Below are 26,277 nucleotides of genomic sequence, written 5' to 3' on the forward strand. Positions count from 1 at the left end.
GGAATTTCGTCCATGTAGGGGTCCAGTTCGTCTAGAAAGGTATCGATATTTGTACAGTCCTGGGGAATCGTGCTGCAAAGATTGTTAATTTTGTCGTTGAAGTATTTAGCCAGTTGGTTAGCAGATGGGTAGTTTGAGGGTGAGGATGTGATTGGGTTGGTGTTAAGAGGATTTTTTATATCTGTACCGCTGGTTGTGATTGTGTGTAGTAGGATCTTTTGGCTCGTTTAATGGCATTTTTGTAATTCCTGTGTGACTGCTTCCATGCGTTCTAGGTGAGGTTATTTTTTGATTTACTCCATGTTTTTTCTAGTTTCCTGGTTTGTGACTTTAGGTTGTTTTAGTAGGTCATTGAACCATGGTGACGGGTTGCACCTACGTAGAATTTTAGTGCGTAGTGGGGCTATTTCGTCCAGTATAAGTTTGCACCTGTTGTCCCATTCTGTAAGGAAGTAGTTTGAGTTTGGTTGTGTAGACCAATTGTTGTTGTAAATTTGTTGCCAGAACTTTTGTCAATCCGTGCTCTAGTGACGATTTTTACAGGGTCTTGTGTTTTAGGCTGGCCTTTTTTTCGCCAGTGTAGGGATAGTGCCAATTTAAGATGATCCGACCAGGGGGTGGCAGACCAGTTGATACTGGATACATAGATGTTTTGGTCTGTAGAGAACTTGTAAGAGATGATGTTGAGCGAGTGACCTTTGCTGTGGGTAGGCTGTATAGGAGGGAGGTCAAGGTTGCAAAGGTGAAGGAGATCTTTACATTCGCGGGTGTGTATCTTAGGCGTGACCACTTAACACCAGCCATAGAGTTGGTGGAAATGCTTATGCCTAGATTGCTGACAAATCAATAAAACATACCACATCTCTTAGATACTTAGGGGTCCTTTTAATAAGCTGCGGTAAAAAGTGGCTTACGGTAGTGCGAGCGCATCTTTTGTAGAAACGCTGGGCCATTTTTTACCATGTCTATGAAAAAGGGTCTGTTCTAAGGGGCCGGAAAATGGACATGCGATAAAATTGAAGCCAGCATGTGTCCATTTTCGGCCTGAGACCTTACCACCACCCACTTACCTAGTAGTTAGGTCTCACGCGCTACCCGCATGGTAAGCATGCAGCGCACGCCAACTGCTGTTTACCGCCGGGTAAGTAGCCTGCAGTAGAAAATAGAAAGTTATTTTCTACCACAGGATTCAGAACACCAAATTCAGAATTACCGCCCAGTCCACATGCTAGCTGGACGATAGGGCTGATTTGGCATTCACTGTGTGCCTGTAGGCCCTCCTGTGCCTTTGTAAATGGGCCCCTCAATAACTGTGAATGTGCTCATACAAACTTGAGACCAATACTGCCATACTTTATCAGACAAACATCTCAAATAGTTTACTAATCCCACATCAAGCTATATAATGTGAATATCCCATGCAGAAATTATAGTATTCTATAATTTATGTGCACAGCTGTGCAGTACACACCCATTCTCTGCCTATACTGCACCCACGGGTTCCTTTACTAAGATGTGGTAGAAGGGGACCTGCACTAGCATAAGAACATGTTTTTGATTGATTTATTTATTTGTGGTACATTTATACCCCACATTTTCCCACTAGAGCGAGCACAATGTGGCTTACAATGTTACAAAAGGTTACAATGCAATGAGGGTAATGACATGACAAGGCAGAAAGACGGGAAAGTACAGGAGGATTATACAAGGATGCTTGAATAGGTTGGAGTAGTAAATGGGTATAGACAAATTGAGGTAGGCAGGGATTAAGCGTTAATTGGTAGGATAAGCTTTCTCGAAGAAAAATGTTTTTAAAGATTTCTTGAATAGCTGGTGATTGTCAGTCTCCTTTAGATGCCTTGGTAGAACATTCCAGGACTTTGGGCTGACGTAGGAGAAAGATGATGAAAAAAGCAGTTTATATTTAACTGACTTGCAGCTTGGATAGTGTAGGTTAAGGTAGGATTGAGCAGTTATCGAAGAATTTCTGGATGGCAGATCAATTAAATCTAGCATGTAAGCAGGGGCTTCCCCATATATTATCTTGTGAGTCAATGAGCATATTTTGAAGGTAATACGGTCTATAATGGGGAGCCAGTGTAGGTTAAAACGAAGAGGCTGGGCATGATCAAAGCTTGATTTGCCTATATTAGCCTTGCAGCAGTGTTTTGAGCAGTCTGGAGCTTTTTCAGAATGAAATTTCGGCAACCAGCATAAATTCCACTGCAGTAGTCAATATGCGATAGGACCAACCAGTGAGTAAGGGTACGGAAGAGCTCCCTTGTGAGGAATTGCCCGAGATGCCTCAATCTCCACATGGAGTGGAACATTCTTTTTGTGATGAGTTTAGCTTGACTGTCCAGTAGCACGTGATTATCCAACAAGACACCAAGGATTTTCAGACTTTTTGAGATCGGAAGAGTGTAATCCTTTGAGATGAGTGAAGCTGGGATAACCTTATTATGCTGAGACGAAAGGATTAGACACTGCGTTTTTTCTTTATTGATGCATGCTGAAGCCCCCTTTTACCACAGCAGGTAAAAGGCTGGCTATTTTTGGGGAAAAGAAATGGCCATGAACCACTTACAGCACGGCCATTTCGGTGGGGAGCCCTTACCGCCATCCATTGAGAAGGTGGTAAGGGCTCCCGCACTAATGCAGTGGTAACCGGGCAGTGTGCGGCACTGACTGATTACCACTGGTTAAGTTCTGGCACTTCAAAAATCTAAAAAATGGCTATATTACCAGAAATGACACCCACTGAGGGTGGGAACTACCGCCAGGCTACAAAGTTCTGGATTGGCGCTCAGCATGGGAGTAGTTTGGGGGGGGGCGAGGGGGCAGTGCTCTCCCAAACGAGCTGCCACCCCATCCTCCAATCCCCGAGTCGCCGGCAGCCTCTGCGAGAAAGCAGCATGCATGCTGCTTTAGATCTGCTCTCGGAAGCCTTTCTTTCTCCTTCAACTTGGTGGGAAGCTGTAGGTGAGCGAAGGCCTCCAGGGCAGGTCTAAACAGAGTGTGTGCTTCTTTCGCTGAGGCTGCTGGTGGCTTGGGGGATTGGAAGACATGGGAGGGTGATACCGGGCACCACTGGAAGACGGGGTGGTGGCGGGGGGGGGGGGGGGGGGGGGGAAGCGGCGGCGGGAGAGAGACATGCCCCACCCTTTGCCCCCCAAATGAAACTGTCAAACTACACCCATGGCGCCCAGCAGGCCCGTTGATGTGCGCAATCCCTTTAGTAAAAGGGTCCCCCCAGTTCCTGCCCCTAATACAGCATGCTACCAAGATAAGAGTTAGTGCAGTGGCGTACCAAGGGGGGGGCGGTGGGGGCGGTCCGCCACGGGTGCCAGTGGGTGGGGGTGCTCCGCTCCCGCCGCCTCCCGTGGCCATTCCCGCGGCGCCGCATGTTAAAAAAAAAAACAGCGAAGCAGCGTCGCAGGCAGCGCCTCGTGCCCTTCTTGTAAAAAAAAAAATCAAATCTCCTCCTTCCTTCTCCTCCTCGTCTTGACGTCGACTCGGGCCTTCCAATCAATTTGATTGGAAGGCCCGAGTCGACGTCAAGACGAGGAGAAGGAAGGCGATTTGATTTTTTTTTTTACAAGCAGGGCACGAGGCGCTGCCTGCGACGCTGCTTAGCCGGTGGGGAAGGAGAGGGGCGAAAGGGACTCGGGTGGGGGTGTTCAAAGGGGAGAAGGGGACTGGGGTGGGGGTCTCAGACAGGGGAGGGGAGAAGGGGACTGGGGTGGGGATCTCAGAGGGGAGAAGGGGAGGGGAGAAGGGGACTGGGGTGGGGGTGTTCAGAGGGGAAAAGGGGAGGGGAGAAGGGGACTGGGGTGGAGATCTCAGAGGGGAGAAGGGGATTGGGGTGGGGGTGTTCAGTGGAGAGAAGGGGACTGGGGTGGGGGTCTCAGACAGGGGAGGGGAGAAGGGGACTGGGGTGGGGGTGTTCAGAGGGGAAAAGGGGATGGGAGAAGGGGACTGGGGTGGGGATCTCAGACAGGGGAGAAGGGGACTGGGGTGGGGGTGTTCAGAGGGGAAAAGGGGAGTGGAGAAGGGGACTGGGGTGGGGATCTCAGACAGGGGAGGGGAGAAGGGGACTGGGGTGGGGATCTCAGAGGGGAGAAGGGGACTGGGGTGGGGATCTCAGACAGGGGAGAAGGGGACTGGGGTGGGGGTGTTCAGAGGGGAAAAGGGGAGGGGAGAAGGGGACTGGGGTGGGGATCTCAGACAGGGGAGGGAGAAGGGGACTGGGATGGGGATCTCAGAGGGGAGAAGGGAACTGGGGTGGGGTCTCAGACAGGGGAGGGGAGAAGGGGACTGTGGTGGGGGTCTCAGACAGGAGAAGGGGAGGGGAGAAGGGGACTGGGGTGGGGGTGTTCAGAGGGGAGAAGGGGGCTGGAACTGGGGGCTGAAAAACGGGGCAGAGAGAGGGGACAGATCCTAGATGGAAGGGGGAGCGAGAGGGAGGGCAGACCCTGGATGGATGGGAGAGGGAGGGCAAATGGTGGATTGAAGGGGCAGAGAGAAAGGGCAGGCAGTGGATGGAAGGGACGGCAGAGAGGGCTGACACTGGATGGCAGAGAGAGAGAGAGAGTGAAGACAGATGCTGGATGGAAGGAAGACGGTGAAAAGAAGATGAGGAAAGCAGAAACCAGAGACAACAAACTGTAAATAAAATATATTTTTTTATTTTTTTTGCTTTAGGATAAAGTATTGTAGATATGTTAAATGTTTATAATAGAACATGTAAATAAGGTAATCTTTTTATTGGACTAATTTTAATACATTTTGACTAACTTTCGGAGAACAAAACCCCCTTCCTCAGGTCAGGATAGGATACTGTAACAGCACTATACTGTACTGACCCGAGGATGGAGGTTTTGGCCTCTGAAAGCTAAATGTATTAGTCCAATAAAATGGTATTATTTTACTTTCTATATTTGTTTTATTTCTATTTGTTAATTTGTAAAGTGGTGATTGGTACTTGTTAGTTTTTTTTCAAATTTACATCTGCTGTCTTTATATTTTGCACAGTACTAGGGGACAGATTCTGTTTCTGTGGTGTTGCATTGTATGCAGAGTCTGGCATTGGGGGTTCAGTTTAATTTTTGTCTAAATAGAAAGTTTATGATTACTTATTCTATAGTGGATTAGGGTGTATCTGTGTTTGTGAAAAAGACATGGCTTTCAGTTGGCATTGCCTGTGCAGGATCTACGATCTGTACTATTCTGTCTGGTTTCATTTTACAATAGGTGAATTGATGTTCTAGTGCTCACTGTAGTGTTTAAGATGCTTTCCTTTTCCTTGTGTGACTCGTAGAAATGACTGCTTATGGTATGGTAGAATTGCTCTATAGGTCCTGAGTGTTTTGTATTCTCGGCATGCCTAGTACTGGATTTGGGGGGGGGGGGGGGTGTGTTAAAAAATGACCGGCCCCGGGTGTCAACTACCCTAGGTACGCCACTGAGTTAGTGTGCTCATGCAGTAACAGAATATGCTAATTTGTGCATTAACCGCTTAAGGCATTTCACTGAAAGGGCCTGTAATTATATAAAATTAGTTGATTGTACCTATTTATTATAATCCATTAAATTATTTTATACATTTGTGGACATCTTTGTATATATGCCTCACTTACATTTGTTTGTTTGTTGTGGGCATTTAATTAATTAATTAATTTGTTGCATTTGTATCCCACATTTTCCCACCTTTTTGCAGGCTCAATGTGGCTTACATATTGCCGTTAATGGCGTTAGCCGATTCTGGTCTGAACAAATACATGGTACGAATGAATACAAGGTGATGTTGTGATAGATAAGGTACATGTAAGGTAGGTGTAGTTGGGTTAATTGCTCCTTATTTTTGCTGTGGAAAAGTATATATGCAAAATAACCTACTCTCTCTCTCACCAAACTGCATTCCCTTTAAGAAGAGGCAATGGGATGCTCACGTTTTTGGCAGGCTCAATGCTGGGCTCGTCAGGTGCCAGCTCCCCAATCAGTAGTGAGTTCATATACTTGCGCACCAAGACCTTGTCAATATGGAACGCCATAAAGGGATCCTGGAAAAAGCAAATAGTGATCAGTTTAGATTAGGATGTTGAGGCACAAGTTTCAGGACACACAAGACAGCAGGGCAATTGCATACTGTGCAGTCCAGGCAAGACTCCATGCAGAAATGCGCACAGGCCAGAAGACACAAGCAACTCAAATAACATAGGAATACCCATACTGGGACAGACCAATGGTTCATCTAGTCTAGTATCCTGTTTCCAACAGTGGCCAATCCAGGTCACAAGTACCTGGCAAAAAACCTAATAGTAGCAACATTCCATGCTATTAATCCCAGGGCAAGCAGTAACTTCCCCATGTTTATCTCAATAGCAGGAACTTGTCCAAACCTTTTTTAAACCCAGATATGATAACCGCTGTTACCACATCCTCCAACAACAAGTTCCAGAACTTATTATTCATTGAGTGAAAATATATTTCCTCCTATTTGTTTTAAAAGTATTTCAATATAACTTCATTGAGTGTTCCCTAGTCTTTGCACATGGATTTCAGTATTTGTTCACGTCTTGACCTTGAAGCTCAGGGAATGATCTTAAGTATTATAAACTGAGGATGGTCCTTTATTAGCCTTTTGGATGAGACTTAGAATCTGTGCAATATGGAGGTGGTGGTGATGGTGATGAGGAGGGGGGTTCACATCTTGTCCACACTGGTTGGCACAGTGATGTTATGACCATTGCTAAACTAGGAGGGTTACATTTCCCATTTAAAACGAAAATTAAAAATCTCTTTATACACATTTCACAATCCTGCCTACGTTAAATGATCTCTCCAGCAAAAACTAGCTTTCCACACAACACATCAAGACAGAACCAGATTCCAATACAAATGGAACTTCTCTATCATGTCAGACAAATTCCAAGGTTAGTCTGGCAGGGCAGAAGACAAGTGTGCATGCTTGCTGTCCCTTAATAACACTAAGGAGGGAGTTATCAACATGGGCTAAAAAAAAAATGAAATGTTATTTTACTGTTAACTCCAGTTATTAGTAATTAGGTCTCACTGCATAAAACAAGACCTGTGCTAAAATTGCACAACTTAGTGGTACAATAAAACATCCTAATCGTAGCCCATATGGATAACTAGGACCCAAATCAGACTCATTCACTGCATCCAGTTTATTTGTCTTGCATTCTCTGCCTTGCATTCTCTAAATATGTCTAAGGTGGCAGCTCCCCTAATATAAATCACACAGAGTTCCCACTCATATAAGAGATTTCAAGTGAGTTTGCATTTAGAGCCTGTGGCTGATGCTAAGCTTTGGTCCAGCCTCTGCTTCAATGAATAATCATGGAAAAAATATAACAGTTTCTATAAAAACATATATTTTTAATGCAATTTTATTAGAATCTAAACAGTATAATAAAACAAATAATTACAACACAATATTTTTAATTTAAATTGCTGTTATAGTTTTCACTCAAAAAGCCATTTTGGAAGTTGTGAACCATTACTGCACTTATTATAATGAGATCCATGAGCCCATTGCAAGTAACCATACGTGTGGTTTTATGCATTCTTTAAGATGGTTTGTATATGTCACATCCCAATCAAATCTTTGTGTAGATACCCCTGATGCAGGCATGTAGGTGCTGAAATATGAACTACTGAAAGGAGACTAAAAAAAAAACTGGTCATCTGTGAAGTTTTTCCACTGTAGATAAGAACATAAGAATAGCCCTACTGTGTCAGAACAATGGTCCATCTAGTCCAGTATCCTGCTTCCAGCAGTCTGGCAGAAACTCAATTAGTAGCAAGATTATAGGATAAATAGTGGCTTTCCCCAGTTCTATCTCAATTGCAGATTATGGATTTTTCCTCCAGGAATTTGTCCAAACCTTTTTTTTAACCCAAATACACTAATTACTATTACCACATCCTCCAGCAATGAGTTCCAGAGCTTAACTATTAGTTGAGTGGAAAAAATATTTTCTTCTATTTGTTTTGAAATTATACAGAGTACAAAATCGGTTCATGTTTACCTGTTCTACTTCACTGGGTTTTGTAGACCTGTATCATAGTCCCACTCAGCTGTCTTTTTTTCAAGCTGAAGAGCCCTAACCTCTTAAGTCTTTCCTCATATGAGAGGAGTTCCATCCCCTTAATCATTCTGGTTGTCCTTCTTTGAACCTATTCTAATTCTGCTTTATCTTTTTTGAGATATAGTGACTAGAACTGCACATAAGGTGAAGTCGCACCATGGAGCAATACAGAGGCATTATAATATTCTTTGTTTTATTTTCTATCCATTTTCTAATAATTCTGTTTGCTTTTTCACCTGCTACCACACACTGAGCAGAAGATTTCAGCATATTGGTGAAGGAGTAGCCTAATGGTTAGTGCAGTGGGCTTTGATCCTGGCATCAGGGGTTCAAGCCCACTACAGCTTCTTGTGGCCTTGGGTAAGTCACTTAATCCTCCATTGCCCCAACTACAAAAACTTAGATTGTAAGCCCTCTAGGGACAGAGAAAGTACCTGCATATAATGTGTACAGTGCTGCATACATCTAGTAGTGCTATAGAAATAAATATAAGTGCATAAGTAATGCCACACTGGGAAAAGACCAAGGGTCCATCGAGCCCAGCATCCTGTCCACGACAGCGGCCAATCCAGGTCAAGGGCAGCTGGCAAGTTTCCCAAACGTACAAACATTCTACACATGTTAGTCTTGGAATTGTGGATTTTTCCCAAGTCCATTTAGTAGTGGTTTATGGAATAGTAGTAGTATTGTACATGATGGCATCCTTCGATACTGACTCCTAAAGTGGAACCTAGCACCAAATAGCTATGATTTAGATTATTATTCCCAATGTGCATCACTTTGCATTTGTCCACATTAAATTTCATTTGCCATTTGGATGCCCAGTATTCCAGTTTTCAAATGTCTTCAGCAACTTTTCACAGTCCGCATATATCTTAACTTTGAGTAGTTTTGTCTTATCTGCTAAATTAATCACCTCACTCATTGTAACCATTTCCAGATTATTTATATATATGTTTAATAGCACCAGGCCCAGTACCTATCCCTGGGGTCCTCTGTTTTATGGTTACTCTTCAATAAATAATTAAGCTTCTATGGTTGTTGCTTGCTGCTGCTTTTTATTTTATTTTTAATAAGTTTAAATAATACATATCCAATTAAAAACTTTGCTTCTAGAGAAAAGTGTTACCATGAAGAAACATAAGTTGGGGTGCGGGAGAAGAAAAATAATTCCACACTTTGGTTTAGTGAAGTCCACAATAAGGGATCCAATAAAGATTAATAGCAAATATCTCCATTAAAGGTACAACAACGAGAAAACGCCTGACCAATTCAAAGGTTAGTCCCAATGGATAATTCCTTAACATACAGTTGGGCTCATTTTTGAAAGAGAAGGGCGCCCATCTTTCAACACAAATCAGAAGATGGACGTCCTCCCAGGGTCGCCCAAATCGGCATAATCGAAAGCCAATTTTGGGCACCCTCAACTGCTTTCTGTCGCAGGAATGACCAAAGTTCCCGGGGGCGTCAGAAGCATAGCGAAGGCAGGACTGGGGCGTGCTTAACACATGGGCGTCCTCAGCCGATAATGGAAAAAAGAAGGGCGTCCCTGACGAGCACTTGGCCGACTTTACTTGGTCCATTTTTTCTTGCGACCAAGCCTCAAAAGGTGCCCGAACTGATCAGGTGACCACCGAAGGGAATCGGGGATGACCTCCCCTTACTCCCCCAGTGGTCACCAACCCCCTCCCACCCAAAAAAAACCTTTAAAAATATTTTTTGCCAGCCTGTATGCCAGCCTCAAATGTCATACCCAGCTCCATGACAGCACTATGCAGGTCCCTGGAGCAGTTTTTAGTGCGTACTGCAGTGCACTTCAGGCAGGTGGACCCAGGCCCATCCCCCCCTACCTGTTACACTTGTGGTGGTAAATGTAAGCCCTTAAAAACCCACCACAAACCCACTGTACCCACATGTAGGTACCCCTCTTCACCCCTTAGGGCTATGGTAGTGTTGTACAGTTGTGGGTAGTGGATTTGGGGGGGGGGGTTGGGGGGCTCAGCACACAAGGTAAGGGAGCTATGCACCTGGGAGCAATTTGTGAAGTCCACTGCAGTGCCCCCTAGGGTGCCTGGTTGGTGTCCTGGCATATCAGGGGGACCAGTGCACTATGAATGCTGGCTCCTCCCACAACCAAAGGGCTTGGATTTGGTCGTTTCTGAGATGGGCGTCCTCGGTTTCCATTATCGCTGAAAACTTGGGACGACCATCTCTAAGGACGACCATCTCTAAGGTCGACCTAAATTTCTCAATTTGGGCATCCCCGACCGTATTATCGAAACGAAAGATGGACGCCCATCTTGTTTTGATAATACGGTGGGACGTCCTGCAAGGACGTCCTCAGGAAAACTTGTACGCCCCGTTCGATTATGCCCCTCAGTGTGACACAATCAAGACACAGCAGAACTAGAAGGGGCCTCCAATCACTTAGCAACTAAAAAGGAGGACAATTAAGATGGTTCAAACCACCCCCCCCCCCCCCCCATATTTAACAGATCTATACATTACGATACACTTACAAGGTTTTGAAGAAAGAAAAGTGCACCCAAATGTAATACACAGAAATTTATGACATCTCTGAGTATCTTTTTTCACAGCTGGAAACATCCTAATCTTAGAGTTAAAAATAATTCTTTGCAACATTTGAAATACATCTGCAGTAACCAGTCTCTGTCCGATTTTAATGACAAAGAGACAACCAAGGCTGTGGTTGACACCAAGGGGAGAATTCTATAAATGGTGTTGAAAAATCAGCGCTGGGAAAATTGGCAATTAGCTCAAGGATAAACACCCTTTATAGAATGGTGCTTAGAGCTGATTCCTGTGCCCAAAGTTGAGCCCCAGTATTTATGTCAGCTGAAAACTGGTGTAAATGCTGGTGCCAGTTCATGGCATTTAGGCACATAAATGATGCTATCCTATAACACTGCACACAACTTTTCGGGACACCCCTGACCCACCCTTGCCACTCCCACAGCCATACCTCCTTTGAGTTGTATGCTATGGGATTTACGGCATCCAGTCATAATTGCCCTGACAAAATAACCCCAACAAAAAAGCCCTGACAAAACAGCCTTGAAACAAAATAACCCTTGACATTTCACACCCTAATAAAATAGCACTTGACAAAATGGCCCCTCCCACAAAACAACCCTCTGTTATGTCAGGGACTATTATGTTGGGAGCTTTTTTTGTTTGGAGCTTTTTTGTCGGGGCCATTTTGAACAGGTTCTGGGATTTACGTGCCTGTTATAGAATGACATGCAGGCAGATGTGTGCATGAAACCAAACTAGTGCCAATTAACTAAGGTCAATTGATAGTTAACAGTTCATTAACCAATTTGCGTGCACATCTTGAATCCACACCAAAATTTTGGCATATGGGTACCATATATAAAATCCAGAGGCAAATCAGTATGCGATGTCTCTAACTTATCAGTAACATTCCAGTGAAATTTTAACTTCAGGGGCTTCAGCAGCAGTACTGTCTACAGCAGACAAATAGTGTATCTTTAAATCAGAGGAAGGGCACTAACTTCTTTTTCCAAAATTTCAGTCATGCACAGACAAAACATTTCTCAAAGTGATCTGAGAGGTAAACGTGGAAAATTAATCAAACGTAAATTACTTGACCTAAGCCTCATTCTCCAAGGCCTCCACCTTTATAAGAAATACAATTCAATTCAATTCAGATCTTAGATACCACTAATATCCTCTGTTCAGCATTCAGTGTGGTTTACACCACAAGTGGGACAAAAGTTGGGTACAATATTATAGGTAGGACATTGGTTGAATTAAATAATGTTGGTTGAAAACAATGTTATATAACACTAGAGAGTGTGAGAGTAGTAAAGATGTTTCTTTTGATAGTCCTGGGACATAGAGGTTGTTATGTAGCAGTCTTTGGAAAAAGGAAAGTTTTTAAGCTCTTCCGTAGAGGAGTGTGGTAGCCGTGTTAGTCCACTCTTAAGGTTATCGATAGACATCAAACAAAATAAAACATGGAAAAGAAAATAGGGCTCCCACCCCTGTTGGTCAGCATTTTACAGGACCAGGACACTGTACCAGTGACTTCACAGTGAGAATCCTGAAAGGTAACTTTAAAACCATACAAGAACGTAAGACCTTTGAAGTCAGAATGATTGAATATTTTAACACCCAACAGAAAGGACTTAACAAGGATCTGGGGTTCCTAGCCCATTATAAACCATAAAGCTGTATTTCTCTGTTGATCACCCCACCCCTCAATTATCCACACTCATCCTGTTAGAATATCAATGATATGCTTTGATGTACCCATGCATACCTCCTACCCACCCCCATCCTCCCACCCTGTCAGACTGTCATAGTAATGCTTGAATGTTTTCACCTTTATACACTGTCAGCTAGCATATTTGCTTATTTCCGATCTGACGAAGAAGGGCAACCTTCGAAAGCTAATCAAGAAATGTATTAAGTTATGTCTAATAAAAAAGGTATCATCTTATTTTCTTTTCCATGTTTTATTTTGTTTGATTTCTATTGATAACCTCTTCCGGAAACAGGGAAGAGCGAGCTGAAGATCTTCTGAAATCGTATTCCCTTATAGAACAGTGGGGCTAAGATCAATTGTTCTTTCAGTCTGTTGGAATGAATGATACAAACAGATGAGATATTAATCAACAATTCAGAGGTAGCACCTTGTAGAATTTGAAAGACTAGACAGGCAGCTTTAAATGTAATTCTTTCAGCTATGGGTAGCCAATGTAGTTTAGCAAGATATGACAAAACGCTAGTATATCTATTCAGTTTGAAAATTAGTCTTGCTGCTGTGTTCTCTATGTTCTGCAGTTTTTTCTGATATTGGGTCTTAAAACCAAAAAGTAAGACATTACAGTAGTCCAGATGCGGTAGGATCAGCATATGGACCAATAGCACAAAGGCTTTTTGATCAAAGAATGACCTGACTAAATGTAATTGTTTCATTTTAAACATTGTGTTCTTCCATAGTTGGTTGATATGGGATGAGAATGATAGGGAGGAGTCTAGAAAGACCCCAAGCACTCTAGCTTCTGATTCAGCTGTGAAGGTTCTGTCATTGGATAGTGTTATTGAAGTTGAGATTTCAGTTCCTTGATTCTGAATCTTAATCTTTTGCACATTCAGTTAAGTTTGTTTGCCAAAGCCCATGTCTGAATAGCATTCATCCCGGTTGTTACAGAACACATTGGATCTTAATGTGAAGACGTCAGCGGTAGGAGGAGCATGATGTCGTCAGCATATAACAATAACTCTCCTAATCCCAGGTGTATTGAGCTGAGGGAAGACATAAAGAAATTAAACAAAATAGGAGAGAGCGAGAATCCTTGGTGGACACTATGTTTTGGTATCCAGTAGTTGGAAAGGTGTTTATTTTGTTTTACAGAGTAGCTTTGGTTTGAAAGGAATTCATTGAACCACTTGGAGACAGATCCTGTTATTCCTGTCTGATTCAGTTGTTCAAGGAAAACTTCATTGGCTACCAGTACAACACAGGGCTAAATTTAAAACTCTATTTCTGATTTTCAAGGCCCTTAAAGCAGTGGCGTAGCCAGACCTGACATTTTGGCTGGGCCCAGAGCTAATATGGGTGGGCACTATATATATATATATATATATATATATATATATATATATATATATATATATATATATATATATATATATATATATATATACAGTATATATATAAGCGCGTGAAACATCTACCCCCCCATCCAGAAGGCCACCACCAGACCAGAGCCATCATTTTGATTATAAGAGTAATCAAAACGCTGGCTGGTCATGGTGGTGGGCTTCTGGGTGGGGGTGGGCTCTTCACTGCAGGGCAAAAAAAGGTATATTTTAATCATTAAATATATACATTTTTTGCCCTAGGCAGTGAAGTGCTTACCCCACCCAGAAATTCCCCAACAATAAATTTTAGTAGTGCCCAAGCCCCAGCTAGCTTAATTTAAAAAAAAATTACACGATGTTAAAAATTATGATGTAAAAAGTTTAAAACAAAATGTATTTAAAATTTTATTACCTGCAGTGCTGGGCTGGGCTCAGTGGGCTGGCAGCTGCTTGGCAGTAAAGTTGCACCACGACAGTTCGATTGTACTTTTGTATGACACTCACTCACTATCTCGAGACGGACGGAGTGGAGCGGAGCAAGAACGAGGCTGAGCGTGCCGCCGCGCACAGCTGCGGCATACCGCATAGGATGGAACAACATCATGACTCTGAGTCATCAGCAGCATGCAGCGGCCTCAGCATGGAAGAGGATGTCAGGCACGGGGTCACCACTAGAGGTCAAGAGCTGCCGTCTGCGACTGCGTGCCGTGCGTGCCGAGTCTGCTTCTGCCTCAAGCCTGAAAGGTAGGTGGGCTGGCTGGATCAGCTGAGTGGGCACCGCAGTACACTATGGCTACGAGAAGGCTGCTGCAGTGTGTGCGCTTTTCAACCGCGCTTGGGTGGGCGGGCCTGAGCCGACATTGGATGGGCCTGGGCGCCCGTAGCTATGCCCCTGCCTTAAAGGAAATGGCCCCGAGTACCTGAAGAATAGGATGATCCTCTACATACCGCCAATGACACTAAGGTCCTCTCAAGGACTATCACTAACCACACCCTCTCCAAAAGACATTACACAGTGTGATACCTGCAAGCGAGCCTTCTCCGGAGTAGCCCCCACACTCTGGAATGCACTGCCTGAAAAGCTCCGCTGAACACAAGACTATCTCTATTTCAGGAAGCAAGTTAAAGCTTGGCTCTTCAACCAGTCCTTTAATGGAAGAAGTAACTAACTTGTTAGTCTCACTCACACACAGAAGGAGTGACACGGGCAGGACATGTTTATCCACTCCTACCCTAGCTGAGATAATATTTAACCATCTCTCTGACCTCATGTGCAACTTTCTTTAAATTAGTCATCTTACTTTCTAACTCTTCTTATTCTCTTACCTATCCATATGTTCCATCTTTACTTATATCCTTCACTGTCAATTAAAATTTTCTATTACGTATTGTGTTGACATTGTAAGTAGTATACTAGTATACTATCCTGCGTATAATAGAATGAAAAAAACGCCCAAGTTCCGACCTAAATCGGGAGATGGACGTTTATCTCACAAAAACGAATAACACGGTATAATCGAAGGCCGAACTTGGACGTTTTCAACTGCACTTCATCGCGGAAGCGTACAAAGTTGACGGGGGCGTGTCGGAGGCATGGTGAAGGCAGGACTGGGGCATGGTTATCACCCGAACAGAGATGGGCACCTTTCGCCGATAATGGAAAAAAAGTATGCGTTTGTAGCTAGAATTTAGGGCACTTTTCCTGGACCCTGTTTTTTCACGAATAAGGCCCCAAAAAGTGCTCTAAATGACCAGATTACCACCAGAGGGAATCGGGGATGACCTCCCCTGACTCTCCCAGTGGTCACTAACCCCCTCCCACCACAAAAAAATGATGTTTCACAACTTTTTATTTTCACCCTCAAATGTCAGCAGTATGCAGGTCCCTGGAGCAGTTGTTAGGGGGTGCAGTGGACTTCAGGCAGGTGGACCCAGGCCCCCCCCCCCCCCACCTGGTACAATTGTGCTGCTTAATGCTTAGTCGTCCAACCCCCCCAAACCCACTGTACCCACATGTAGGTGCCCCCCTTCACCCCTTAGGGCTATAGTAATGGTGTAGACTTGTGGGCAGTGGGTTTTGAGGGGGATTTGGGGGGCTCAACACACAAGGGAAGGGTGCTATGCACCTGGGAGCTCTTTTACCTTTTTTTTTGTTTTTGTAAAAGTGCCCCCTAGGGTGCCCGGTTGGTGTCCTGGCATGTGAGGGGGACCAGTGCACTACGAATCCTGACCCCTCCCATGAACAAATGCCTTGGATTTATTTGTTTTTGAGCTGGGCACTTTCATTTTCCATTATCGCTGAAAAGCAAAAACGCCCAGCTCACAAATTGTCGAATAAAACATGGACGTCTATTTTTTTCGAAAATACGGTTCGGTCCGCCCCTTCACGGACCCGTTCTCGGAGATAAACGCCCATGGAGATAGACGTTTTTGTTCGATTATGCCCCTCCACGCCATACTTTGTAACGTAATTTGAATATTTTTACTGCTGTAATTGCCTATTACTCATGCTTGATCTATTCTTACAGTACACCACCTTGAGTGAATTCCTTCAAAAAGGCGGTAAATAAATCCTAATAAACAAATAAATAAGTAGTATTACATGATCCACTGCATCAAACACAGCTGAAATGTTGAACTGAAGTAGTAGGACCTAATTCCCCTTATATAGATATTTTTTGACATATGTTGTTAGAGCTAGGAGCAGGGTTTTGGTACTGTGTGCAGATCTGAATCCAAATTGGGACTGGTATAAAGTAGAAAATATGTCCAGAAAATTGTTTGCTAACATAGGATTCCAGCATTTTCGTAAAGAGGGGTATGGGGTGTGCTAGCCACTGGGCGACAGTTTGCTGTTGATGTTATATCTAACCCTGAGCCCTTTAGTAGTGGTATAAGCATGATTTTTCCCATATCTAAAAGAAGAGAGCCTGATTCTAGTAGCTCATTAAGGCGGTCTGTTAGCTATTGTACAACCTCTGGTGGAATAGCTTGGAACAGGAATTCCGGGCCATGATCCAGGAAGCAATGCGAGTGTGAGAATTTCAGTAGTAGTGATTTTATATCTTCAATTGATAGTGATGGAAAAACCTCCCATATCTGATTTGCTTTAATTCCCTGAATTGGGCCTGAGCTAAAACCTTTACATTTTCCACTGCTGGGTTACTTTTAGCTAGGTCAGATCTGATTTGACTGATCTTGTTCGATAATAGTCAGCTAGTTCTTGAGCGGAGAGACATATTTGATGTGTATTGTCAGCAGTGTAGGTGGAGGTTAGACTTCTAACTAGGATGAACAGTTTTTTATTGTTGAGAATATCCTGGCCCACTAAGCTGCGGTAATATTTTCATTTGGAATCAGCTATTTTTAGTTTATAGAGATAAAAGGCAAGTTTCCAGTTGGATCTATCATCAGTAGCTTTGCTTTTTCTTCACTGTTTTACAAGATGTGGACAGTTCAGTTTCAGCTGAGATAGCTCTTCAGAGAACCAAGGAGATTTTCGAACTGTTTTGACCTTTCTTGTAGTAACTGGAGCAATTTTATCCAACACTGATTTAAATTTAGTGTCCCAGACAGATTTTACCGATTCTTGCGTAGGGATTCCAGGGGTAAGGGAGTCTTTTAACTTGGTCCAGAAGCTGGATTCGTTGATTTTCCCTCCGGAGGTTATCAGCTTAAAAGGTTGATGGTTGGGCTGGCTCGACAGATGGATATCAATAGTAAAGTCTAGTTGGAAGTGATCAGACTATGGTATAGGCTTTCACTTAAATGAGCCAATCAAGCTAGTGGGATAAGAAGTAGGGAAGTCCAATGCATAGCCTTGTTCATGAGTTGAACCCTCCACAAACATGGTGAGTCCACTCATCTTCAAGAACAATTTAGTTATGAACACTGATATCAGCTTCATTCTCTCAATGTAAGTTTAGATCTCCTAGGACAACTACTCTAGAAAATTGGGACATGGCAGATGAAATGACCTCCAATATCATAGGTTCGGTTTCGGTCCTGGCTCCTGGCGGACGGTATATGAAGAGTAGAACATTCTGAGTGGCTTCTTTGGAGTCATCGCAGAATTGCACAACATATATTCCAGTTCTGGGAACACCTCTGAACTGCCTAGGGATGCGTGAAGAAAGTTCTTATAAATGAGAGTAAGTCCACTCCCTTTTTTACCTTGTCTTGGAGAATGAAGCATGTCATATCCAGGAGGGTATAAATGGGGTAGTATCAGACTATTGACTTTCATAAGCCATGTCTCAGAGATAAACAGAAAACCCAGATCTGCAGATTCTAGAAGATCCCTTATTCATAAGGCCTTGTTCCCCACAGATCTTGCATTGACATACATTACAGAAGTTAAGTGATTCATGTGTTCTAAGCAATAGAATTGTTTGGTCATGTTCAGAGGAGAGTGAGTTTTAAGCCTCTGAGGATTCACTGTGCCTTGCCGAGAGTTGAACTTGGTAAGTCGCCTGTAGCCTGACACAATAGTAGCACTCTGCAAGCAGGTGTTGGTACAGTCTAACAGGTATCTCTACCAGTGAGAATCAGCTGTTTATGAGCCCTAGGTTTTCTAGGTATATTACATATGATGACAATTTGATTAAAGCTGGAGCCTTCAGGCAGATTGCCCATCATGAAACGCAAGAGGGCTAAGTACAGCATTAAAGGTCACCACATGATGAATTTTTTCCCTTTACTTTTTTTTTCTCTTTCTCTTCCCTTTCTTCTCTCACTTTCCCTGCTGAACCCTAGTAGCCAAAGAGAACACATGAGGAATTAGCGCTTGGCCCAATTCCAGAGTTACTTGCCAGATTGCCTCCAGTGTGAACTGCTCAGGACAATGCAGAACAGGGGTCACAGTGAGGACACCTACTGAGCAGAAGCATAGTCAGGTTGTGATGCCAGGGGGAGCAGAGAGGCATACATGCGCAGGTGCAACGGACCGCCTAAAAAATAGGCACCGTCACCGTCCGAAGTTCATTTGGGGGAGCAGTTGCTCCCCTGGTGCCCCATCTAGCTATGCCACTGCTGAGTTGATCCCAATAGAAACCTCCACCTTAGTAGCTGCCAAAAATAAAAAGAAGCCATCCTCCTGTCTCCAAATTTGTTCCCTGAATTGTACTTCAGTGCTTGCTGCCAGTGTCTGTGAAACCGGTGCTTCTTGGTAACAGTTGTTTCATTTGCAGCCTGGTCTTTGCCTCTTTGTACTTTTAATCCAAACATGTCTGAAAAAAGTGCAAATAACCATCTCTAGGAAGGAAACTAGAACCATTATATTGTGGTACTTGATTATCACAAACATCTAAAGAGAATTGTGTTATTATCATTGTATGATAATAATTACAGCTAAATAAACAGAGGAGGAGTGAGAAAGAAACTTCCCTAAGGTCACAGTTAGGGAGCAGGATTAGAGCTCACAAGGCCCTGGAGAGCTTTTGACTCACAGCTCAGTTCTCTAGTGGTTTTCTACCTGTTGGGAAGGGGGGAGAGAAGGGGGAAATGCCTGGTTTGATATATTATAATTTCAGCATATTATACTGCAATTAAAAAAATATTAATTCTACCATTTTTGGAGGTAGAAAGCTCAAAATATATAAAATCTTCTTGTAGAACCCTAGGGGTCTCCACATCTACATCACTTAGAATTTATTAAAGTCATCATCATTGAAAGTACTGAAACAGATTCTGTCACTCCCCTGGGAGCTCCCATGTCCAGAATAGTCTCCAACAGTGCACAGAATGGCAACCTACTGATTCAGGAGGTGTGTACATATGAGTTTCCATTTGAACATCAGACCCAGTATGAGAAAGTCTGAAATGACCCATGTAACACTCAAACACCAGATCATATCTGGATAATTCTTTACTTTATTTTGGGTTTCTAGACCACTTGTACAAAAAAAGTTCTTAGTGGTTTACAAGGATTGAAAGAGATACCAAGGCAGTCTCTCGGGATTTGCCGTCAGTTCAGGTACATGAGAACAGAATAGCATTAGCATTTTCTGAAGAGGGTCGTTTTTACTTGTTTTCTGAATTGTGTATAATTGTGTAAATTGTCTAGACTTAGCCCCAAGTCTTTCCAGATTTTGGTGGTCCGGTATGCCACTAGCTGTGCGTACATACCGATTCGACACCTTTTGGGGAAGAGAATGTGAAGGGGGAGTTATTGGATCTTCTCACAAACGTGATCAAATAGCTAGGACAATTTCCATTAAGGATTTGAATAGAATGCATGCTAACCTGAACTGAATTCTTGTCTCCACAGGAAGCCAGTGTAGTTCTAAGTATAGATGGGAGATGTGATCCTGTTTTATTTCAGCGAATAGATTAACCAGACTGCTGTGTTTTGTACTGATTGTGGTTTACGTTGTTGTTCTTTTGGGGGGTTCTGAGTAATAAGAGGTTGCAACAGTCCAATTTCGAAAATAATAGTGATTGTACTAACAGTCTGAATTCTACCATCTCAAAAAATTTCCTTATTCATCTTATGCTTCTCATCAAGTTTTAGAATGTGCAAGAAAAGCCAATGTGGGCCATTCATTGCTTGTTCTGTTCCAAATATAGATATCTCAACTTCATCTTATCTTAAAGAAATAAAGAAAAAAATAATCTCTCCACTATGGCTTTGTCTTCGCTGATCACCTCTTTTACCCCTCTGTCATCTAGCGGTCCAACCGATTCTTTTGCCGACTCCTGGTGACGATGAAAATTGTAACGGAATTCAAAAATGTGTGGGATAATCACAAAGGAATCCTGTATAGAAGGAATAGCACCAAACAAGCTTAGCACTGATTACATGGCAACACCAGTAACTGGGAGCAAAACCAGAGCTGGGAAGACCTCTACGCTCTGTGCCCTGATCATGACTGCTTGGATTGAGCTTCAACAGCTGGAGAAGAAACCCCAGTGCTAGGCAGACTTCTATGGTCTATGCCCCGAAAATGACAAGTACAAATCATGATCAAGTATATTATACTAGTAAAAGAGGCCCGTTTCCAACAGAAAAGAAACGGGCGCTAGCAAGGTTCCAGGGCCCCCTCCCTACCCCCCTCCCTCCGTCCTCCGAGTTCCATGCCCCTCCTACCTGCCTCCCTCCCTCTCCTCCGAGTTCCAGGCACCCCTCCCCTCCGAGTTCCAGGACCCACCCCTCCCCTCCTCCTTCCCTCCCCCTCTTTCATCTCAGGACCCCCTCCCCCTCTCATCTCATGACCCCTTCCCCACTCTCTCGTCTCAGGACACCCACCCCCCTCTCTCATCTCAGGACCCCCTCCCCCCCTCTCTTGTCTCAGGACCCCTTCCCCCCCTCTCGTCCCATGCCCTCCGAGTTCCATGCACCCACTGTTGTCCGAGTTCCACAACCCCACAGCTCCCTCCCTCTCTCTCTGTGGCCTGCGAGTGCAAGCAGGACGTGTGCTGCTGCCTCTTCCCTTCGTAAGTGCCAGCTGTTGTTTAAAACTTTTTACCTCCTGCTCCACCGGCAACAGTGAAGTGCAGCACACACGGACGCCGCTTTAGACTGCCTTCGCTTTCGCTTCCGTTTCAGCTGTTCCTCTGGTCCCACCCTTCTGCAAACAGGAAATGAGAGCGGGACCAGAATTATATTGTGTGTGTGTGTATATATATATATATATGTAGTTCACATCATATTTTATGCCACTTGTTCCCAACACAATAATAATAGGTGATTTCAATTGCCCTGATATTGACTGGGTAAATGTAACATTGGGGCATGCTAGGGAGGTAAAATTCCTTGATGAAATCAAGGACAGCTTTATGGAGCAGCTGATACAGGAGTCAACGAGAGAAGGAAAAATTCTAGACCTAGTCCTTAGTGGAGCACATGATCTGGTGTGGGAGGTAATGGTGATGGGGCCGCTTGATAACAATGATCATAATATGATCGGATTTGATATTAGCTTTGAAGTATACATAGGAAATCAAATACATTAGCGTTTAACTTTAAAAAAGGAGACTATGATAAAATTAGAAGAACGGTGAAAAAAAAAACTTAGAGGAGCAATTGCGAGGATCAAAAATTTACATCAGGCATGGATGCTGTTCAAAAACACCATCCTGGGAGCCCAGGCCAAATATATTCCGTGAATTAAAATAGGAGGATGGAAGACCAAATGACAGCCGGCATGGTTAAAAAGTGAGGTGAAGGAAGCTATTAGCACTAAAAGAAAATCCTGCAGAAAATGGAAGAAGGAACCGACTGAAAACAGTAAGAAACAGCATAAGGAATGTCAAATGCAAAGCGCTGATAAGGAAGGCTAAGAGGGACTTCGAAAAAAAGATTGCGTTGGAGGCAAAAACACATAGTAAATTTTTTTAGGTATATTAAAAGCAGGAAGCCGGCAAAAGAATCGGTTGGACCGCTAGATGACCGAGGAGTAAAAGGGACGATCAGGGAAGACAAAGCCGTAGCAGAGAGATTAAATGAATTCTTTGCTTCGGTCTTCACCGAGGAAGATTTGGGTGGAATACCGGTGCCAGAAATGGTATTCGAAGCTGACAAGTCGGAAAAACTTAATGAATTCTCTGTAAACCTGGAGGATGTAATGGGGCAGTTCTACAACTGAAGAGTAGCATATCTCCTGGACCGGATGGTATTCATCCCAGAGTACTGGTAGAACTGAAAAATGAGCTCTCTGAGCTATTGTTAGTAATATGTAATTTATACTTAAAATCAAGCGTGGTACCGGGAGATTGGAGGGTAGCCAATGTAACGCCGATTTTTAAAAAAGGTTCCAGAGGAGATCCGGGAAATTATAGACCGGTGAGTCTGACATCGGTGCCGGGCAAAATGGTAGAGACTATTATTAAGAGCAAAATTACAGAGCATATTCAAAAGCACGGATTAATGAGACAAAGTCAACATGGATTTAGTGAAGGGAAATCTTGCCTCACCAATCTATTACATTTCTTTGAAGGGGTGAACAAACATGTGGAGAAAGGTGATCCGGTTGATATTGTGTATCTGGATTTTCAGAAGGTTTTTGACAAAGTACCTCATGAAAGATTCCAGAGGAAATTGGAGAGTCATAGGATAGGAGGTAGTGTTCTATTGTGGATTAAAAACTGGTTAAAAGATAGAAAACAGAGAGTAGGGTTAAATGGTCAGTATTCTCAATGGAGAAGGGTAGTTAGTGGGGTTTTCTGGGGTCTGTGCTGGGACCACTGCTTTTTAACATATTTATAAATGACCTAGAGATGGGAGTAACTAGTGAGGTAATTAAATTTGCTGATGACACAAAGTTATTCAAAGTAGTTAGATCATGGGAGGATTATGAAAAATTATAACAGGACCTTACAAGACTGGGAGATTGGGCGTCTAAATGGCAGATGATGTTTAATGCGAGCAAGTGCAAAGTGATGCATGTGGGAAAGAGGAACCTGAATTATAGCTACAGCATGCAAGGTTCCACGTTAGGAGTCACAGACCAAGAATTGGATCTAGGTGTCGTCGTTGATGATACGTTGAAACCTTCTTCTCAGTGTGCTGTTGCGGCTAAGAAAGCAAATAGAATGTTAGGCATTATTAGGAAAGGAATGGAAAACAAAAATGAGGATGTTATAATGCCTTTGTATCGCTCCATGGTGCGACCGCACCTTGAATATTGTGTTCAATTCTGGTCGCCGCATCTCAAAAAAGATATAGTGGAATTAGAAAAGGTGCAGAGAAGGGCGATGAAAATGATAAAGGGGATGGGACGACTTCCCTATGAGGAAAGGCTAAAGCAGCTAGGGCTCTTCAGCTTGGAGAAAAGGCGGCTGAGGGGAGATATGATAGAGGTCTATAAAATAATGAGTGGAGTTGAATGGGTAGATGTGAAGCGTCTGTTTATGCTTTCCAAAAATACTAGGACTAGAGGGCATGCGATGAAGCTACAATGTAGTAAATTTAAAACGAATTGGAGAAAATGTTTCTTCACTCAATGTGTAGTTAAACTCTGGATTTTGTTGCCAGAGAATGTGGTAAAGGTGGTTAGCTAAGCAGAGTTTAAAAAAGGTTTGCACGACTTCCTAAAGGAAAAGTCCATAGACCATTATTAAATGGACTTGGGGAAAATCCATTATTTATGGGATAAGCAGTATAAAATGTTTTGCACTTTTTGGGGATCTTGCCAGGTATTTGTGACCTGGATTGGCCACTGTTGGAAACAGGATGCTGGGCTTGATGGACCTTTGGTCTTTCCCAGTATGGCAATACTTATGTAAGCACAACAAGGGGAGACTCCTATGCAATCATAATTTGGGTATGAATCTTTGCATTATATGCCAGAGGCATATAATGAGATGCAGCGACCAGAATTGCACATGATACTCAAGGTGTGGTTGCACCATGGAATGATACAGAGGCATTATTCTTTATTTTATTCTGTATTTCTTTCCTAATAAATTATAATAGTTTCCTTTTTTGGCCACCACTGCATGCTAAGCTAGCAACAGGTTTTGTGCACAAAACGTTAAGAACATAAGCATTGCCATCAAGCCTTGTATTTTGTTTCCCACAGCGGCCAATCCAGGTCACAAGCACTTGGCAAGATCCCAGAACAGCAAAACAGCTTTTATGCTGCTTACCCCAAAATATGCAGTGGATTTTCCCAAGTTCATCTCAATAATGGCTTATGGATATTTCCTTTAGGAAATTATCCAAACCTTTTTTAAATCCTGCCAACTGTTTTCACCACATTCTTTACCAACGAATTCCAGAGTTTAATTACTCATTGAGTAAAGAAATATTTTCTCCGATTTGTTTTAAATTTACTACTTTGTAACTTCTAGTTCTAGTATTTTTGGAAAGAATAAGCAAGCAATTCATATCTACCTGTTCTACTGCACTCAGTATTTTATAAACCTCTATCCTTGTGATCTTGGGCAAGTCACTTAACCCTCCATTGCCTCAGGTACAAACTTAGATTGTGAGCCCTCCTGGGACAGAGGAATATCCAGAGTACCTGAATGTAACTCACCTTGAGCTACTACTGAAAAAGGTGTGAGCAAAATCTAAATAAATAAATATCTCCCCTCAGCCATCTTTTCTCCAAGCTGAAGAGCCCTAGCTACTTTAGCCTTCCCTCATAGGGAAACTGTCCCATCCCCTTTATCATTTTCGCCATCCTTCTCTGTACCTTTTCTAATGCCACTATATCTTTTTTTGAGTTGCGGTGACCACAATTGCACACAGTATTTGGATTGACTTTGTGGAGCAATACAAAGGCATTACAACGTCCTCATTTTTGTTTTCCATTCCTTTCCTAAAAATACCTAACATTCTATTTGCTTTCTTAGCCGCCACTGTATACCGAGCAGAGGGTTTCAACGAATCTTGCTATATAGGCCAGTTTGCTTCTTTTCAACCCGGTTTGATTGACATCCTCTCTCCAGACTTGCTAAGACATTTATCCATAAGCTATTTGCTAAGTCACCAAAATTTTTAAGCTGAGTTGTGAGCTGTAAAAGTGCAGAAGGTTGTGGGTAGAATGGGGGTCTCCAGAGCAGTCAAAGAACATGTCTGTTCCTGCTCACTGCATCATGTGACTCCATGTTTCACTATTTCCAGCATCACATATAAAACCCAAATACAAACCACACTGTCACAGTGATAAACATCAAACTATTCAAAGTAAAAAAAAAACTAGAAGAAAACATCCTGACTTCTTACGACACATACCACAATGAAACAAAATCATTTTTATTATTGACCCTGTGCCCAAATCTGAACTTCCAACTTAATAACAAAAGAAGCTTTTTATTTAAAAAAAAAACCTATGTTTATCTAAAGAGGAAAACAAGCTGCAGTTTCAGCAGATCAGAGAAGCAATGTGTTGACCGGCTTATCAGGAGAGGAAGGGGGCAGGCATAGGGCAGGAGAGAGCAGTGGTACCATGAGACTGCTCCAATCAGAGGGCTGCTGCCTCCAAAGCCTGCTTAGTGCCTCCCCCTCCTCCTGTGTCCGAACTTTACCTTTGCGAAACCGCAGAGCACAAAGAGCTAAGGATGTTCAGGATCCTTTTAACAACAGGACGCTTTCTCCTGTGTAGACTCAGCTGTAGTAGGGTCAGGAGCACCAGCTTTCGCTTGGTTTTCATTCACTGTTTGGGGGGGGGGGGGAGGAGGAGGAGGCTCTTGCATAGTGGAGTTTGGGTTAGAACATATAAGAATAGACATACTGGGGCAGACCAATTGTCCATCTAACCCAGTATCCTGCTGCCAGCTGTTGCCAGTCCAGGTCACAAGTACCTGACAGAATCCCAAATAGTAGCACGGATTCGTTGCTATGGATCCCAGAACATGCAGTGTTTTTCCCAATTCTATGTTGTTTAGTATTATTAACCTTTCCTTAGGCTTTTTCTTTTTTTGTTTGCTTGTTTGTTAAAATGTAGAAATAGCAGCTGCAGGTATAAAACTGACCCCAGTTCTTAGCCTTTTAATCTGGTTAATTAAGAGCTCTGCATGTTTCAGGGTCTGCTGTGCTATTTCTCTCCACCTTCAAAAGGCAGGCAATACAAAAACCTTTTCA

At 43.1% G+C, this 26,277-nt stretch overlaps 1 protein-coding gene across 2 annotated transcripts in view; it reads right to left on the bottom strand.

Moving 5' to 3' along the window:
• FADS1 (fatty acid desaturase 1) overlaps positions 1-26,277 on the bottom strand; it is a 108,588-nt gene that overhangs the window by 76,035 nt on the left and 6,276 nt on the right. The window contains exons 1-2 of one of the 2 annotated variants that reach the window (XM_030201182.1): positions 21,215-21,296; positions 5,952-6,062 (exon numbers count right to left, since the gene is read on the bottom strand). In XM_030201182.1, coding sequence (XP_030057042.1) covers positions 5,952-6,053 — 102 coding nt within the window. In that variant the 5' untranslated portion in view covers positions 6,054-6,062; positions 21,215-21,296. Of the gene's footprint in view, positions 1-5,951; positions 6,063-21,214; positions 21,297-26,277 lie in introns of those variants that run through there. The other variant, XM_030201181.1, reaches the window with a different exon arrangement.

Source organism: Microcaecilia unicolor, chromosome 4, assembly GCF_901765095.1.
Source record: "Microcaecilia unicolor chromosome 4, aMicUni1.1, whole genome shotgun sequence".
Classification (NCBI taxonomy): domain Eukaryota; kingdom Metazoa; phylum Chordata; class Amphibia; order Gymnophiona; family Siphonopidae; genus Microcaecilia; species Microcaecilia unicolor.